We start from the raw sequence: 18,403 nt of genomic DNA on the forward strand, positions 1-18,403 counted from the left end.
CCTCAGATTTCCACTGGTGGGAGGCAGTTACCCAGTGATAAATGAGGAAAGAAGCTTCTAACAGAAAGAAAACTGTCAAATAAGAAATGTCCTATTCCAGTTGCTGAGTGGGATGTGTTTCTTGCACATAAGAGTTTCACTGATCTGTCCTCTGATCCACAGGAACTTGTAGTATCAGCTGACACTGACCCCGTAAGCCTTACCCTGCGCTTGCTTCCGTCTCTGTGCTGTAAACCAACAGAGTGGTTTGACTTCTGAGGTAAACATGCTACCACAGAAGAGACAGGGACAGAACACTGTGCCTCTGCCACAAATCCCCAGCCCTTTGCAAGTGTTCTATGATCCAGAGGATTTCCTCATGGATTTCACATCTGTGGATTTAGAGAGTCCAGCCCATTAAGTGGGAGGGACAAACCTTGCATCCCTGACTGGATTATCCCAGGGAAACTCCACAAGCCAAAACTCAGTATTTTCTTGGTCCTTACACAGTATGTTTACTCCCACAGGAAATGAGATGGCCCAGTTAGTACATAATTAATTAATTATGTATTTTTTTGTGTTTGGATAATGTAAACTAGTTTATTCAAGTCACATGAACATATGTAATTTGCAAGACAAATATTAACTTTTGTAGCTCTCTGTGTCATGCCAGAATAGAATAGATCAGCAACCTGATGATTGTGAACAGCAGATTTATTTTTTAAAATGTCTTATTGTGTTTTTTAGAAATTGAGTTTAAGGAGGGTGAAACACAGCACATTGTGGAGATTGAGGTTCTTTTTGATGGCATTAGGGAGATGAGAGAGGCCTTCACTGTTCACCTGAAGCCTGATGAGAACATGGTGGCAGAGATACAGGTAACACAAACTATTCAACAGCACAATCTGGCGGACAGACAGACCTTTTATAGCTATTATTCTAGTAGCCTTGTTCTTCAGCTGGGTTATAATGAAGAGCCTAAAATTTCCATCCAAAATAACTCACCTCGGTGGCTGAAGAGCCCAAAGGGCCACAGAGAACATATATGTTCTTAAGAACATATATGAAATAAATATCTGTAATATCTCCCTGCAAATTAATACTCTTTATCAGGATAGTTCTCAGTAACTGCTGTCATCGTCTTGGAAACACTGATTGAGAGGATCTTTCTGACACCTGTGCTGGAAGCTGTGGAAGTACCCTCGGCACATGTATTAAATGTAACTTCTGCTATAATAGTTCTGTTATCAGTATACTTGTTGCTTGAATCGAAATAGTAGCACAGTCTTACCTATTAATACAGTCTGTCTGCATTTAACACTCATACTTTCCTTCTCTGATTCTCCATATTCATGATTTAGAAGTGCAACATCCTTAATACTGTTTAATCTCTTAATCAGTTGTCACATTGTGGGGTTTAACCCAGACCAGTGAGAGGTTGTGTCACTGCCTGTCCTCTAGCCCTGATTGTCTTAAAGTGCTCTGCTGCTGTAGCTCCCTGTCTGGATGCTATCAGTCAGTGTACACAGGCGTGCACTGAGTATCTGTGTTTAGAACCACCCTGTTTCAGCAACTCAGGTGCCAACAGCATGTTTGTTACAATAAAGTCACATTCCGGTCTCTGTCAGTCTTGATTGCTACTAGCCAAGTGACCCCAACAAACCCCCAGCCCTGAATTTTCCCCAAACTGTCTGCCCTGAAATGTCCAGCTCTCTCCTGGAATGTTCAGAGGAGTAATAAGGTCTGTTGCTCCTTTAAAGAGACAGCCTGTTGCTTCAACTGTAGTTAATAATCCTTTCAGGTCAAACACAGCACTGGGTATAAAAAGTGTATCAAGAATGAAAGTAAAACAAGTTTATTTAATCAGAAAGAGAGAGGTTTTAGGTGAGTTCAAGTATAAGGGATAAAGTTGGAAATGGTTTCTAGTGACCAAGACTTTCTTGAACTGGTTTTGTTTAGATTTTTACCACACCTCCTTCCAGCAAGATGACTGACCACCTCCTTGGTCATCTCCCACAGAGTCAAGACAGCTTGGTTCCTTTGTCTTCTCAGGGAAAATATTTTTGCTGAAGTAGGTTTCTCACCTATGTTCAGTTACCAAAGACTTCAACCCCCTGGGTTGTAAAGACCCATCTTTCTCATCTTACAAGAGATCTGGCCCCTTGTGTCTGTCCAGTGATGGATGCCAAGATAGCTTCTTCTGTCTCCCTATATCTTCCCAAACTCACTGCTTTGTCCCCAGACTCAAGATGACCTCATGAACCATTCTTCACTTTTTTGTGGGCCTCCCGTAAATGTGGGCTTCCATTGTTTTTGGTCAATTCTTGCTTAATTTCATTGGAGACAGGTAGATAGCTGCCTTCCCTTCTGTCTGGGAGAAAACCTGTTTCTCCCTTTGTTAGGTCATAGACTTTAAGTGTAATATCAATGAGTATTCATAATTGCTCAAATAGTGTTAATACTTATATTTCAGGTGATATTAATCGCCAATGTTGTGTTAACGTTCATAAAAGATCTTACTTGATACACTTTTATAATACAGTAATATGGTATACAATCAGTTGATTCAATTACTTATCATTTGCGGTTTAGCTCTTCGCAAGAGGCTGGCTCCCCCACTCACTAGATTGATGGCTTTGTTTACCATTTATGTAAATGTGCCTTCATTGTCTTTGCCTGATGACCAGCAAATCCACATTCCTTTGTGTAGGGCAGACTGTGCTTGTGCATTGCTTGCCAAACACATTTTAAGAACATAATTCTAGCATTTATCCATATCCCTTTGTACACACCCTGCACGTACATAGCACAGGAATATTAATAAGTCAGTTATTAGTTTTGAAAGGATATGTTACATCCCACTATTTGGCTATATATTATGACAACAGTGTGTTAGGTATATGGAGTACGCCTGGCCTGACCAGAGCTGCTGACACAGAGTAGAGAATCCCTAATGGCCCTCTGTGTCACACCTGCATAACATTGTAAATAAGAATTATCGCCTGGCTCCCTATCATCAGGCAGCAAAGATACAGCTGTTATTAGCAGTTACGGACACCACAGATCCACCAGACATGTGAAGCTGCAGCATTCAATAGAGATAAGTTATGCCATTATGCCTATGTGGCTCAAGGACACAGTGAGGAAGGAAGTGGAAGACCTCATGCCTTCATCCTTCTGAGAAATAAAAATATTTTGTTGCCATTCTGTTTCTCACTCTGAGCTATATTTTCCAGTGCTTCTAGTCCAGTTTTAAATAACTCAACCCAGGGTGCTTCTGTCATTTCTCTTGGGACACTATTCTGCAGGCTAACAAATGCTGCTGCTGCTGCTAGAAAATATTTCCTGATCAACCTTCAGATTGAGTTACCTTGTTTTTGTAAGTTTGAACTAAAAATTGTGTTTCTGTATATTAATTGCCAGACAGCCAAGGCCATTGTGTACATTGAAGAAATGAACAGCATGGCGGATGTCACCTTTCCTTCAGTCCCTCAGGTTGCTTCTCTTTTAATATATGATGATACTTCTAGAGCCAAAGACAGAACCAGTCCAGTTGCTGGCTACCCTGTTGTCTGTATCACTGTGAGTATCAAGATGAGAAGTGGGAACAAAGCTAGTAGGTGGGTGATTTTAAAGAGACAATGGAAATGTATACTGCCTGAGGGAAGTGGTGAAGGGCTATTATAAAATAAAACACCTTTTCCAAATACTTTTGCCACTGATGGTAGATAATAAATGTCTCCAGAAAGCATTTTTATTAAGGTATGTATGTTGCATCATGAAAAGTTGTTCATTGTCAATACCGTTTGTGATACTATATTTTCTTCATACATGATGGTTGGATAAATAATATGAAAACGTATAATCTTTGAAAAAGGAAACAAATGTGAAATACAGGAATTTAGATATTAAAAATAGAAACTACATTTAAATACTATTTTGGATCTGACTTTAAAAGAGTTTCCTCCACCATTAGCTGAATGCAAGCAAGAGTTTGCTACCATACTTATCGCAAAAAGATAAGTTTTTTAAAAAAGCTATACTTCCAAAAGTCAGGAAATTGCCAAAATTAATGTTTCACATAGAAAGTTGAGTCTTGTGTGCATATATTAAAATTCAAGGCTGGATTCTCAGCTCATGATCCAGCCCTTTTCTACCATAAAATCTGCTTTAACAGGGCAGCTGGGGATTCTCCTTTAACAGGACGTGGCATAGAGCCAGTGTAGCCAAATCTACATCACCTCTCAGACACCTCTCTAATAGAGGGAGTGGTAGGGGGACAGGAAGGAATGTGGACAGAGAAAGTACTGCACTTAGGCAATCCCTGCTGTTGTAAGTTACAAGCAAGTATAAGCTGTAGTATAGAAGCTGCTTTAACTTAGATGGAGGCCAAATCAACTTTTAGGGGGAAGAACAGGGACAGAAAGCCATCTTTCACCCACCTACCCCTGTTTCCTGTGCCAACCGTAGCTTGGCCAGACTCAAGGGCCTTGTCCAATGACTTTAATTATGTGACTACACACTATTTTTTCCTCAGGGCCCTTGTCTCATTCAGTCTCTGATCCTACCCCATTAAAGTCAATTTATTGCACTGTCCAGTCTGTGTGGTGAATTAGGTCAAGGTCCTCCGTAATTCTTGGTGCACTGAGTCTGAATTTTTGTAAACCGAATGTGGACATTAAAACTTACATACATTGAGTCAGGATTCTATCCATCTGCACTTCCCTCTAGAGTCTTACAGTTTTTCAATGTGCACCTTCACAGGTTATGCATTGCACAAGACAAGGTTTTCCTAAATCAGAGTAAAAACTTTCATGCAACTTTGTTACACATCTGTGCACAATGCCATTGGAATACTGGGGGACTTGAATCAAAGGGCCAAATCTGACTTAGCATATGGGGTGCTCCACTGAATGCACTGACTGCATAACCCAGGTCTGAATTTGGCCTATAGGCAGTATTTCAGATCAACACTGGAATCTTACAAGCACAATTATAACTTTATAAAGATAAAGCAGAATAAGTTGCTAGAAGTGTATTCTGAACATATTTTTTTTTCAAATTTGCCCTACACCGAAATTCTTCTTTGTTGCGTTTCCTGACTGTTGAGTGATTAAAGCACAGGTTAGCTCTCCATCCATAACTTGCACTTTTGGTATAAGGTTTATTTGGTGCTTTTGTTCCACAGTGTACTCCTGAGGGCATTCTGTGCCAAAAAATTAAAAATTCTGTACACAATATTTTAAAATTCTGCAAAAATCTGCTAATTTTATTTGTCAAATAAATGTGGAGGCTCCAGCATGGCACTAGGGAGCACAGGCTACCGGCTCCCCAAGGTGGGAGATCACTGTCTCCCCCAGGACATGGACTCAGCAGTGAGGCTGCACCCAACGCTGACACAGTGCAAGAACCTGGCCTGCCCCAGAAACACTCCAGGACCCTGCCCCTCCGTGCCAGGTGCACCGGGGTGAGCAGGCAGGCTCGGCCCAGCAGTATCCAAGTGTGGAGGGGCTTAGTGTGGGGGGATCCAGGTGTGGGTTGACAGGGTTCTGTGTGGGAAAATCTGGGTGTGGGTGGCTCAGTGGGGAATCTGGGTGTGGGGGGATCTGGATACACAGGGGCTTGTTGGGGGGTTCTGGGTGCAGCGGTAATGGGATTCTGCAGGGGGTTCCAAATGCTGGGGAGTGGGGTGTGGCTCCAGGTGCAGCTGGTTGAGGCTCGGTGGGGTGGATATCCGGGTGTGGGTGGCTTGTTGGGGTAGTCCAGGTGCAGGGGGAGTGGGGTTCGTCAGGGGATTCTGTGTGCGGGGGGGGCTGGCAGGTGAGTCTTCGTACGAGGGGGCCTGGATGCACGGGGTTGGGCAGATGGGGAAGCAGTTCTCTGTACAGGGATCCCTCGCCCTGCAGCTGAGGAGCAATGGGTGCAGGAAGCCAGGGGAGAGTTTGCAGAGCTTTCTGCAGCCTGGGGAGAAATCTGGGGGTGGGTCTGACACAGCCATGGATGCCGTGCAGGGGAAGAAGTCCCATCCTGCCCAACCCAGCCGCGACTAGCAGCTGAGCCCAGCATAGGGTAGGAGCCACCAGCCATGTCTTCCCCAATCCTGCCCCCTGCCCCACAGTGATTTACCTCTCTGCCGGCTGCCCAAAACATACTGCTGTGGAGGGTCACATGACCCCGGTTGTGGCTTTCCTTTGCTTCCCAATCAGAAAGTCATTTTTCTGCGGGGAAGCAAAGAAATATGTGGGGGGCATGAATGCTGTGCGTGCACAGTGGCGCAGAATTCCCCCAGGAGTAACAGTGGCTAAAGCCAAGGCTTATCTGAATTTCCCAATCATTTTCTCACTACTTGGATTGCTTTCTTTATCGTGAAATAAATAAGATCATTATAACTTTCTGACTCTTTCCACAGGCTTGCAATCCTAAATATACAGATTATGACAAGACAGGTTCAATATGCACCAGCGAGAATATCAATAACACGCTGACTCGATACCGATGGCTGGTTAGTGCCCCTACTGGCCCTGATGGTGTGACCAGTCCCATGAGAGAGGTTGACTTTGATACATTCTTCACTTCCTCCAAGATAATCACACTGGACTCCATTTACTTTCAAGCTGGCTCTCGGATCCAGTGTGCAGCTCGTGCTGTAAATTCGGATGGGAATGAAGGCCTAGAGCTCATGAGTCCTATTGTAACAATAAGCACAGAGGAGGGTAATGTATCTGTTAACTATAGCAAAACTTGCATACCACAAAAAATGACTTTCTCTCTTACTTAATCAGCTTTCACTTACATGACATCTTTAATGTCATAATCTTGCCTGTTCTCTAGTCATTCATGGAGCCTTCAAAAATCAATAAAACCTGAACTTCGAAGGTAAAAAACAAGCACAAAATAAACTCTTTTATTGGCAGGGCTGCAGGGGGAGATGGAGAGGGAAGCGGAAAAACCTTTTAGGCCTTCTCTACACATCATAAAGAAGTTATAAAAAGTACAAACACATTTCTCCCCTTTGGTGAACACCTTTAAATAATCTTCCACATGACAAATCAGGCTTTCCTATTTTAAAAGTCAAATAAAAATTTTGGGTCATCCCAGAAATCAAAGGGTTTTTTTTATGTTGAATGTGATAGTTGTCAAACAATCAAGACAGGATTCCAAAGAATTGCACTGTACAAATCCTATGTGAGACTGACAATTCTTTGTCACCCCTGCTCTCTTTGCTGCTACAGTAACTTTTTTTATTTTGTGTAATATATCATTTATAACAGACAAATAATTAGATAGTTCCTTCTGTGCTTGAATTTGTCACTTTAATTCCAAGTGGTTGGCTCTTTAAATATTCTTGACAAACTATTCTAGTTTCTACTGAGTGACGGATCTGGAGGCTTGAATCAATAGAATTTCTACTTAGTCACTTTTTATTTTGTTTTGTTACCTCAGTTCACCTTCCCTGTGCTAGCGAAGACCCTGCATCCCAGAGGGGATTCTGCCTGAGTGTCTTGCGACATTCACTCCCTAACTGGCTCTGCCTACTTTTCTGGGGGCTGTGCGGGCCAGTTCCAGGTTCTAGGGCTGAGTTTTGGATGTAGACACCTGGGGGCTGGCCATAAAATATGTAATGCATTTTTTGGTGATTTTTCAAGACCCATCCACCCTCTTCTAACACTTTGTAACACTGAACAAACACGCAGAATTAAGGACCCACCCATCCTCTACTGTGTTATGTAATTTATGGACAGACCCCTCTGAGTGCTGGAAACCTCTCTCAGGGTGAAGTTTTCACAACTGATAGCCCTGAACCATTAGGGTATGTCTGTAAACTAAGCCTGGGTCTGTGGTACCCTGGCTTGTGGACTTAGTGTTTCCAGGCCTGTGCTTGAGCATCCATGCTGCATTATAAATCTGGGTTTACAATTGCTAAACCCAGGTCTCACAGCCGTGCTAACACATCCATATAGCACTAGGCAGACCTTGTGACTTGGGTCTGTGGCTTGACTTGCATCCACACTGCATCGTGACAAGGCTTGGATCTAAGTCACAGCAGGACTGGGGGCTGACCCCTAGCAGGATTCTAGGACCCCGAGTCTTGAGTGCTTGCTGGCCTGAGCCAGACTGATTTGTATGTGGATGAGAGGGGGACTTGGGCTCAAACCTAAGGCAGTGCCTGGGCTTAGTGTGCAGTGTAGACATACCCTTAGTTACTCCAGCATAATCCCAGGGTGAATCAAGCGTATGTCCACACTGCATCGTAAACTCAGGTCTGTGGGACTAAGGCTTGTGGACTCGGTGTCTCCAAGCCCATGTTTGAGTGTCGACAGTGTGCTGTAAACCTGGGCTTACAATTGCTGGACCCAGGTCTCACAGTCGTGGTCATGCATCCATACTGTGCTACGTAGATTTTCTGACTCAAGTCTGCAGCTTAAGCTGCATCCACCTCAGAATGACCGGGCCTGGACCCAGGTCACAGGAGGACTTGGGCTCTGACCTACCCCCTCTAGCAGGGTCCTAGGACCTGGATCTTGAGTGCTTGCTGACCCGAGTCAGACTGATTGGTATATGGAAGGAAGGGGGACCTGCACTGAAACCTGAGTCAGAGACTGGATGGGTTTAATGTGTAGTATAGACATCCCCGAAGTCAGAATTTTTAATTATCAAATGTAAATCCTTCACAGACAGAATGATGAGGAAAACTAACTGCAGGTTTACAGGTAGACATTTGAGTTATAATTTTCTTAATTTATAAACAGTTCAATATGTATAAATATAATCTTAAGTAAGTCTTAAGTAAGCTTGTTTAAACTTAAGTCCTCCTCAACAGTATGGTTGCAGAAATCATTTGCGTATAAACTACTTCTATTGTTTTCCAATTTGCTCTGCTCTAGAGATGTAATTTAGCTACAACATGAGGAAAACGTTTAAAAATAAAAGTAAAATCTTGTTTCAAAATAAGTGAAATTAACCATGCAATCAAACTACATTCTGAAGGAGATTTTTTTTTTAAACCTGCCCATGCATGGACCAAACTTTCAAAAAATGACTACTCAGCCCCACATTTAGCATGGTCTCATGTGCAAACAGACAGTAATTTGTGCACAATAGGTACCTGTGTGTTTTTTGTATACAGTGTCTTGCTTTGCAAGCCTGTTGATGCATACAAATATTTGCTTAGAGTATGTGTGTGCAATTTAGGCATCCCGTTTTGAAAATTTGATCCACTTTGGTCAAATAGTTCTGATTTCTTAAATCCTCTGTGATGATAATTCCTGTTCAAAGTTGTGGTTAATGCTGGCCTCTCCTAACAGGCTGCTTGTCATTCCAGAAAATGTGTCTAGTTTTTAAAGTATATACAGTGAAAAAGAAACGGAAGATTAGTGCAAAGCAGAATAAAACGTTGTTTCTTCTAGACACAAACTGAAGTTGCTTTTCCCTTTTCCATTAGGTCTTTGCCAGCCCCGGGTACCAGGTGTGGTTGGGGCAGAGCCATTCTCTGCCAAGCTGCGCTACACTGGCCCAGAAGATCCAGACTATGCTAATCTCATCAAACTGACCATCACAATGCCTCATATTGATGGTATGTAAAAATTTAATCTATAGGTCAGAGTGCACATCATCTTCATTTTATTTTAGCAAATGTCTTAAGTAGTCAAAAGCACTGTGTAATCTCATAGTGTTTGCAACAGTGGAGAAATGTCATGAATGTGTAATTTGAACCTGTGATAGTACAATATGTCATAGTGATATATGTGTAAGAAGATGAGTCATCCCCGAATTAGGGCCTGATTAAACCACATGGACTGAAGAGTCACTCCTGTGCCAGGCTCTAGCCAATCCACAATCCGGAAACTGATCTGTGACTCTCAGTGCAGGTATATAAGCCTTACAGGAGGAACGGCAGCTCAGTCTGCTCAGTGGCACTCCGGAGCTTGGAACCTTTCCCTGCCTGATGATGGCAACAGACTCCACAAGCCTTAACCTGCTCTTGCTCCAGCCCTGTTCCTAGTGCTGCTCCAGCCTTGCTCTCACTCCGGCCTTGTTCCAACCCCACACTGGACTCCTTATTCAGGCTCTTGACTCCCTGGCTCTGACCAGTAGGCAAAACTGCCACAGCTCTGATCACTAGGCCCATCCATGCTCATCACGGTTTCTGACAGAGCAGACTGACCTCCATTGGGCTCAATGACCAAGATGGATCTCCTATGTTGGCAAGTGCTCTCTACAATTTAAATGAAATCTCTAGACTCCTCTGCCACTGGGATGACAGAACTAGTTCGAGATCTCGAGAACTAAGTGGCCCAGCTACAATTGGAAAATGCCTTCCTGCGCTCACACCTCCCAGCAGTCCCAGGCCCCCCTGACATCATCAGCCACGACAGCCCAAGGTCTAAGTCCAGAGATCCTGCTTCCAGAGAGATTTGATGGGAACCATCAAAAGTTTTGGGGGGTTGCAATCATTGTTGCCTCTGGTTCCTGTTACACCTAGCAATGTACATGAAAAAACAAACCAAGAGAAGTGTCATCAGCAGCTTATTGACAGGAAGCACTGGATCAGGCATCGCCAATCCTTGAGCAGGACTTTGATAAATTCATTTGTGTCTTTTCATTCATGTTTGGTGACCCAGACCGTACCCACTCCACCGAAGTTGCCCTGCAGTCACTCAAACAAGATCCCCGTTCTCTTGCAGCCTACACCACCCACTTCCATCATTGGTAACTGACATGGCTTGGAACAAAGCAGTGCAGATTTGCCTTTTCTGTCTAGGCCTGAATGATGAGATTAAAGATAAACTGGCCCAGGTAGATCCCCACTCGGCATTGCTCCCCAACATCGAGTTGCTTATCCAAATTGACAACCAACTGTTTGAGTAATGCCAGGAAAGAAGGAAGGTACACGCTTGGCCACTGCCTAGCCCGGACCTATTCCTGCCACACACACATCCCTATGCAGTCGTCAGACCCAAACCCATGCAGGTAGACATGGCATGAAGGTGCCTCTCAGATCAAAAGAAGGAATATTGTTGTCTGAATGGCCTCTGCCGGTACTGTGGGGAACAAGGCCACTTTGTCACCAGGTTTCCCCCTAAGTCCTGTTCTGTGGCTAGTCTGAGAAAATGAGCAAGTTCAGCCTCATTAGAAGAGACACAGCCAGATGAAACAACAGGATCGGGTTCCCTGATCAGACCCCTTCTGCTACCTCCGTGTATCCTAATCGTGGACAATGGCCACTCACACCTTCAGATGACACTCCAACTTTGGGCCCTCTGTATACCTGAAGCGAGCTGCACCCAGCTTGTGCAGATAGACTCCAGAGGCTCTGGCAATTTCATGGGTAACTAAAACAAATTACCTACCAATACAAAGGAAACTCGCCCCCATCTTGGTGGAGGCAATTGATGGCAGCTTGCTGTCCTCAGGCCTAGTGGTCTGTCAGACTGACCCCCTCTGAACTGTAATTCAGACCATCAGGAAACCCTGCAGTTTAACCTGATTGACTCAGCCCACTTCCCAATCATGCCTCGTATCCCCTGACTCTCCCTCCACAATCCAGGCATTTTCTGGAGACCACACAACATTCGGTTTGAGTCTGATTATTGTCAACATCAGTGCCTAGTCCAACCTAGTGTCGAGGACATTAGACGTAATCTGGGAAAGGCCTCCATTTTTTGCACACAGGAGGCTCCAAGTAAGGATAACTTACCAATTCCCACAAAATACATGGACTTTGAGGATGTATTCAGTAAAAGAAATACTGCTGCTCTGCACCCACATAGGCCCTACTACTGGCCCCGCAGATCTCTAGCCAGGGACCAAAATCCCCTTTGGGTGAGTTTACCCTATGAACTCAGGGCCCAATTGGAGTACTTCAATGAAAATCTAGCAAAAAAATGTATCAGTCCCTTTGCATCTCCTGTTGGGGCCCCAATCTTGTTTGTCAAAAAAAAGGATGGCACCCTGTACCTCTGCATAGACTATCAAGCACTGAACAGTATCACCATCAAAAATAAAATATCCCTTGCCATTGATCAGTGAACTACTGGAGAGGGTCAGCTCGCAAAAATTTTTACTAAACTTGACCTACGCTGGGCAATGAATGGAAAACAGCTTTTCGTACTCAGTATGGATGTTTTGAGTAACTTGTCATGCCTTTTGGTGTCTGTAATGCCCCTGCCACATTCCAGCACTTGGTTAATGATATCTTCCGGGATCTTATGGACCAGTTTATCATTCTCTACCTAGATGACATTCTTATTTTTTTCAGAAAACCAAACCTTGCATGACCAGTGTGGCTGGGTTAGTACTTGAACATCTTCAAACCAAGTCTGTATGGGAAGCTTGAGAAATGTAAGTTTGATCACACCTCTGTGGACTTCTTGGGTTATATCATCTCTCTCAACAGAATAAGTATGGATCCCAAAAAAGTCTCTGCAGTTTTGACCTGGGCGACACCCAAAAGCATCCATGATATCTAGTACTTCCTAGGGTTCACCAGTTTCTATAGATGATTCATCCATGGATTCTCGCAAGTGGTGTTCCCATCTAAACCCTTTGTCATCAAAACAGATGCCTCCAATTACACGATCGGGGCAACGATATCTCAGCAACATGGGCCCCCAAATGACCTCCACTTTTGGGCCTTCTATTCTACAAAATTGATACTCGAGGAACAAAATTAAGAAATCTACTATAAGGAAATACTGGCCATCAAGGCTGCATTTCAGGAGTGTCACCACTATTTATAAAGTGCAGGATTTCCAGTCCAGCTGTTCACAAATCATAAAAACCTAGAACATCTCCAAACTGCCACAGCCCTGAACCAGCATCAGATACATAGACCCCTCTTCTTTTCTAGATTCAGCTTCACCCTGGTCTGCCAGCCCGGAACCCGAAATGAGAGAGACGATGCATTATCCCATAAGGGGAAGTACTTAGATAATTTTGCCCTGCCATTTTGTAAACATACTGGCCAACACCAATCTTTTGGCCCTTGTAAAATCCTCATGCCCAGTGATGTGCTTGTGGTGACATGAATGTCAGCCAATTCTAACCCAAACTTCTCTGTCAGAAACGAGGTACTCTCATACAAGCATCGCATTTATGTCCCTGAAGGACCACCTTGTCTAGGAATGCTCCAGCTATGCCATGATTCCACTCTGGCAGGCAGGCCACTTCAGGTACGAGTAGACAGCAAAGCTGATCTCTCAGAACTTGGTAGCCAAAACTATTCTCCTCCGTCAAGTCTTACATTGCTTCCAGTGAGGTGTGCAGCTGGATGAAGACCCCCCTCCTCCATACCAAACCTCTAGGTGCCCTGATCCTGCTTCCAACCCCACCCAACCATGAGCATCTTATCTCAATGGACATCATCACTGATGTCCCCACTTTTCAGGGCTGCATAACTATACTGGTCATTGTTGACCGTCTTACCCAAATGGCACAATTTGTGCCTTGTCAAAAGATCCCCACTGCAGAAATGACAGCTCACTTAATTTTTGACTACGTCTTCAAGCTCCATGGGTCACCAACAGACATTATTCCTGATCATGGGCTACAGTTTTTCTCCCACTTTTGGAGAGAATTGTTCAGACTCCTGGAAGTCACCCTACACGTTTCCTCTGCCAGATGGACGGACAAACAGAAAAGGTAAACCAAAATCTAGAACAATAACTTTGTTGCTTCATCAACTACCAGCAAGATGACTGGTTCCAGTTCTTGCCTTTTGCCAAATTTGCTTACAGTAACTCCAATCACAGATCAACCTGCCAAAGACCCTTCTATGCCAGTTATAGCTTCCACCCCCAATTTCATCAGTCTGTACTGTGGGCCTCCCATGTCCCTGTGGCTTCTGATTTGGTTCAACACCTCCACCGTATTCAAGAGAAATTAAAATCACACTTAAACTCAGCCAAGGAGGACTACAAATGAAACGCTGACCTTCATCAACAGGGCCAGCCTCCCGTGGCAGTCAGAGACAGAGGATGGCTCTCAGCTGAACACTTGGACTCCTCCCAACCCTCAAGGAAACTAGACCACCATTACCTTGGCCCATTCCAGATGATTCAACAAAGTAACCCCATGGCCTTCAGACTCCAGCTACTGTGTACCATGAAGATACATCCAGTATTCCATGCTTTCTTGTTAAAGAAATATGTGAACAACTCCTTTCCTGGATGCACACAACCACCTCCACTCCCCGTCATGGTTCAGGGACAGGAAGAACATGTGGTGAGGAAGATCCTGAACTCTAAGCTCCTCCGAGGATGACTGATGTGCCTCATAGGTTTGGAAGGGTGTGCCCCAGCGAACGGTTCATGGGAACCAGCCAGTAACATACATGTACCTGACCTCCTTCGTGAATTCCATCAATCGCACCCCGACAAGTGGGGTCTAAAGCACCCAGGGCAGGGGTGAGAGGGTAATGTAAGGTGATGAGTCATCCCTGAAGTAGATGCTGATTAAGCCACATGGATTGTTCAGTCATTCCTGTTCTAGGCTTCAGCCAATCCACAACACAGGAACTGGTCTGGTGGCTCTCAAGGCAGGTATATAAGCGTCACAGGAGGAACAGCAGTTCAGTCTGGTAAATGGCACTCCAGGGCTTGGAACCCTCCCCTGCCTGATAGTGGCAACAGATTCCACAAGCCTTAGTCTGCTCCAGCCCTTTTCCTAGGCCTGCTGCAGCCTTGCTCTCACTCTGGCCTCGTTCCAACCCCATGGCGGACTCCTGATTCCAGCTCTGACCTACCCGGCTCCAAGCACTAAACCTGACTGTCATGGCTCCAACCACTAGGCCTGACCATCCCCATCACAGTTTCTGATAAGACGGTTTTTTTCCTCACGTTCTTCAATGTGAAAACTAAATGGTTCTAAATTATTTGCATAGTTTACACAAATTGGCCTAATCCATCCTTAATATAACTCCTTTGAAGTTTATGAAGTTACACCAGGGATGAATTTATCATGTTGAATATTAAGTGTTATGCGGCGGCGGGGGTGGGAGGGAATGAAATCTCCTGGATACCTAAGCTCTGCTTATTGAATGCCTTTCAGAAAACAGAGATTAATTTGAGCTCAGAAGTTTCTTATGTCACATGGAAGTGTCACTCTAGTAGACTGGACATCTAAACATTCTGGCAACAGCCATTGGTGAACTAGTTTTTAAATTTAGCTTGAGTGTAGAGTGGTTAGAGCAGACAGCTAGAATTCTTTTCCTAGTCTTGCTGCCAGCCTTGGAGAAGTTACTTACCCTAAATATACCTCAGTTTTTCCATTGGCAAGCTGGGTATAATCATGTTTACCAATTTCACAGAGGGTTTAGGAGACTTTAATGAATGTTTTTAAAGCACTTTAATGAATGGTGAGGGATACAGTAGAAACTGATTTGCTGGGATGATTAGGAAATCAGTTAATTAGCCAATAAGTAACAAACAATTTAAAAAGAAGGAAAACTGCATCACAAAATGCACTTTGTGCTTTTATCTTAACAGCTATAGCTCAGTTTTAATTATTTTATGATGAATCTTAATAACATGCAATTAAAGCATTATAATGTAATTTATCCGGAATAACATCTTATAATGAGATCTCGGATAAAATTGGGAACGCACCTAGGTGACTTAGGAGCCAAAGTCTCATTTTTAAAAGTGACTTAGGCACCTGATTTTACCCAAGGTCTCATATTACAAAGATGTCATTATTTTCCAACATTCTGCTACACAGATGCAAAGGACATCATTTTTGTTTACATTTTAAAGTGCATTGATTAGTGGAGTTCTCCCATATGTTCAAAGCAGAGTCTAATATACCTGATATAATGTGTTAGGTGATTGGCAAATTTTGGCAGAACTGAATGTTAAAATGTAGTTACGGTGCCACCAGTTACCCGTATGTCTTCTAGGCATGTTACCTGTTATCTCCACAAGAGAGCTGTCCAACTTTGAGCTAACCCTCAGCCCTGATGGAACTAGGGTGGGAAATCATAAATGCTCCAACCTGTTGGATTACACAGAAGTGAAGACTCACCATGGTTTCTTGACTGATGCTACCAAAAATCCAGATGTGATTGGAGAGACCATTCCCTACCAACACAGTGCATCAATCAGGGGCCCCAGTACTTTACGCTTCTACCGAAATCTGAACCTGGAGGCCTGTTTATGGGAGTTTGTCAGCTATTATGACATGTCTGAGCTCCTCATTGATTGTGGAGGCACCATTGGGACAGATGGACAGGTACCAAATTTTTACTTATCTATATAGTGGTCTCAAAATGAACTAATCCAGTTCAGTAATTTCCCCTGTGATTTACATGTGCTCTAAGACTAAGTGCTTAAGAACTGCATTTAGTTAAGAATGAAAGCCATTTCGTTCATAACTATCTATAGGCCTGTCCTAAACCTGATTATTTCATAACAGTATCAATAGCCACTAAATACCAGTAAACATAATGGGTGAAATCCTGGTCCCATTGAACCTAATGGCAAAACTCACATTGACTTCAGCATAGCCAGGTTTTCATCCAATACATTTACATTTTTTACATTTGAACATGTAGTAAAAGCATCCCACTCCAGTCCTACTTTGGAGTGGAACCGTTCTGAAAAGTTTGTGTTTTTAATCAAGTGATTGTTAGCCCATTTCCAGTACAGATTGTGAAGTACTGCGATATTTAGATGTAGACAAAATACAATCCCCTTAAAGTAACATTAAAGAGGAAGACGTGGAGGCCGACCCCATATGCTGATGGCAATTTCCTGTGCTGCCATGTGGGGGGCTTGGATTTAGCTGTCAGTGGTAGTCTCTTTCTCCCTGGAGCAGCAGGAGTTGTGAGTTCAGACAGCCCATGGAAGAAAGTGTGCTTCATATCACTCAACAGAAAACCCCTCAGGCAAGAAGGAAAGAGAGACTCTGCCAGTTGCACATGTCATGTGGTGGTTGTCATATGGAGCGCGTGTTAAAGCAGGGGAATTAGGTTTCCATCAGGGAAAGAATTTCTACAAGTCTATGCCAATATTGTGAAGAAGGCAAAGGAGACTTGTATTTCTTCTGCCATTTTGAAGGCAAAGTCACCTCCCAGAACTTTTCTGTACAATAAATTGCTTCATAAGCCCATACTGCCTCCACTCAACCCCAGAATAGAGCACCACTGGCTGTGAGGAGTTATTTTTATTTCACAGCGAAGGTCATATCTGAGAACAGGACCAAAACCACAACACCATCCTTCCTTTCATTGTAACTCCTATCTAGGATAATGCTACAGAATGCAACCAGAACCTCCAAGATGTACATTCCACTGGAACCCTGACACTATTAGCAAGAAGGGGGATGCTAGTGAGTATGGGATGCAAAACTTGCACAGCAGGTGGAGCTAGACTGCAGAATACCTTCCCAGAAGATAAGAATGATTACAGGCCCCACTGCTTTCAGAGCTAAATACTAACTAATGTCTTCAGCTCTGCTTTCTCCCAGACTCTGAGCTTTCACACAGACATAAAACACACTCACTAAAACCACTCATTCATTTCTTCTCTCTCATACACAACACAATCCTTAGCACACAAACAAGCACAGAGAAACCCCTGTAATCTAATCAAGCTATTTCTCCCACTACCTGGGAAGGAAGACAGATTATTTTTTGATAATTATTTCTGTTTTAAAATACTTGTAAATACTTCAGAGATAAGGCCGGATAGATAAGATAAGATAAGATGCTTTCACATATAAACATAGCTGAAAAAAATAAGGGACATCGTTAACACTCATTTTTATGAATATTTTTAGAATATTAAAAGAAGTTATTTATTCTAGCTCAGGGATAAAACATGGCACTTGCTTCAAACTCAGGAAGCATTTTGCATTGTAGGTAAGAATAATGATTTTGTGTGGCGGGGGAATCTTGAGAGGCCTCAAGCAGTGGTGAAGTCATTGCTCAGTGCCTCACAGGATGTGGTTAAAAGATTACAGTGCTGTGAGTGAAATATCAAACTGAATTGGTTCTAGCAGTGAAACATTGCCCACCCGCATAACGCGTTTCACTGCCTTCTTCATTTTTAATTTTTCTCTGAGTTTGGTCTTTGTCTTCACATGACCCCCCTCCAGCTGAGAGGCTACTCGGTCAGTACCCTATGTCTGCAGTTGTCACCATTGTGGGGCTTTTTCCCCCTTCAGCTAACAATTAATAATCCTCCTATGTGGGATGAAAATTGCCAACTGTGGTTTTCACCATGCTCTTGGTTCAGCACGCCAAGGAAGCTTGTGTTCCACAACGCAGAGTGTAATAGATAAGCAAATGACAAAAAACACTTTTAGCAATATTATACTACTTACTGCTCCTGATGGGTTTTGGGTTTTGTTTGTGCAAGGTGAGCAGGTTGGCAGATGAATTGCCAGTTAGTGAGAAGATTTTATTGTGTTTGTGTCTTTAAGGCCA

General features: G+C 43.4%; 1 protein-coding gene across 1 annotated transcript in view; it reads left to right on the forward strand.

Annotated features, from left to right (window-relative positions):
* The window catches only part of FREM2 (FRAS1 related extracellular matrix 2), a 206,137-nt gene that overhangs the window by 160,505 nt on the left and 27,229 nt on the right, over positions 1-18,403 (forward strand). The window contains exons 12-16 of the mRNA XM_039505462.1: positions 727-857; positions 3,403-3,561; positions 6,389-6,692; positions 9,422-9,553; positions 15,875-16,206. Coding sequence (XP_039361396.1) covers positions 727-857; positions 3,403-3,561; positions 6,389-6,692; positions 9,422-9,553; positions 15,875-16,206 — 1,058 coding nt within the window. The remainder of the gene's footprint in view (positions 1-726; positions 858-3,402; positions 3,562-6,388; positions 6,693-9,421; positions 9,554-15,874; positions 16,207-18,403) is intronic.

This window comes from Mauremys reevesii, linkage group 1, assembly GCF_016161935.1.
Source record: "Mauremys reevesii isolate NIE-2019 linkage group 1, ASM1616193v1, whole genome shotgun sequence".
Classification (NCBI taxonomy): Eukaryota; Metazoa; Chordata; order Testudines; family Geoemydidae; genus Mauremys; species Mauremys reevesii.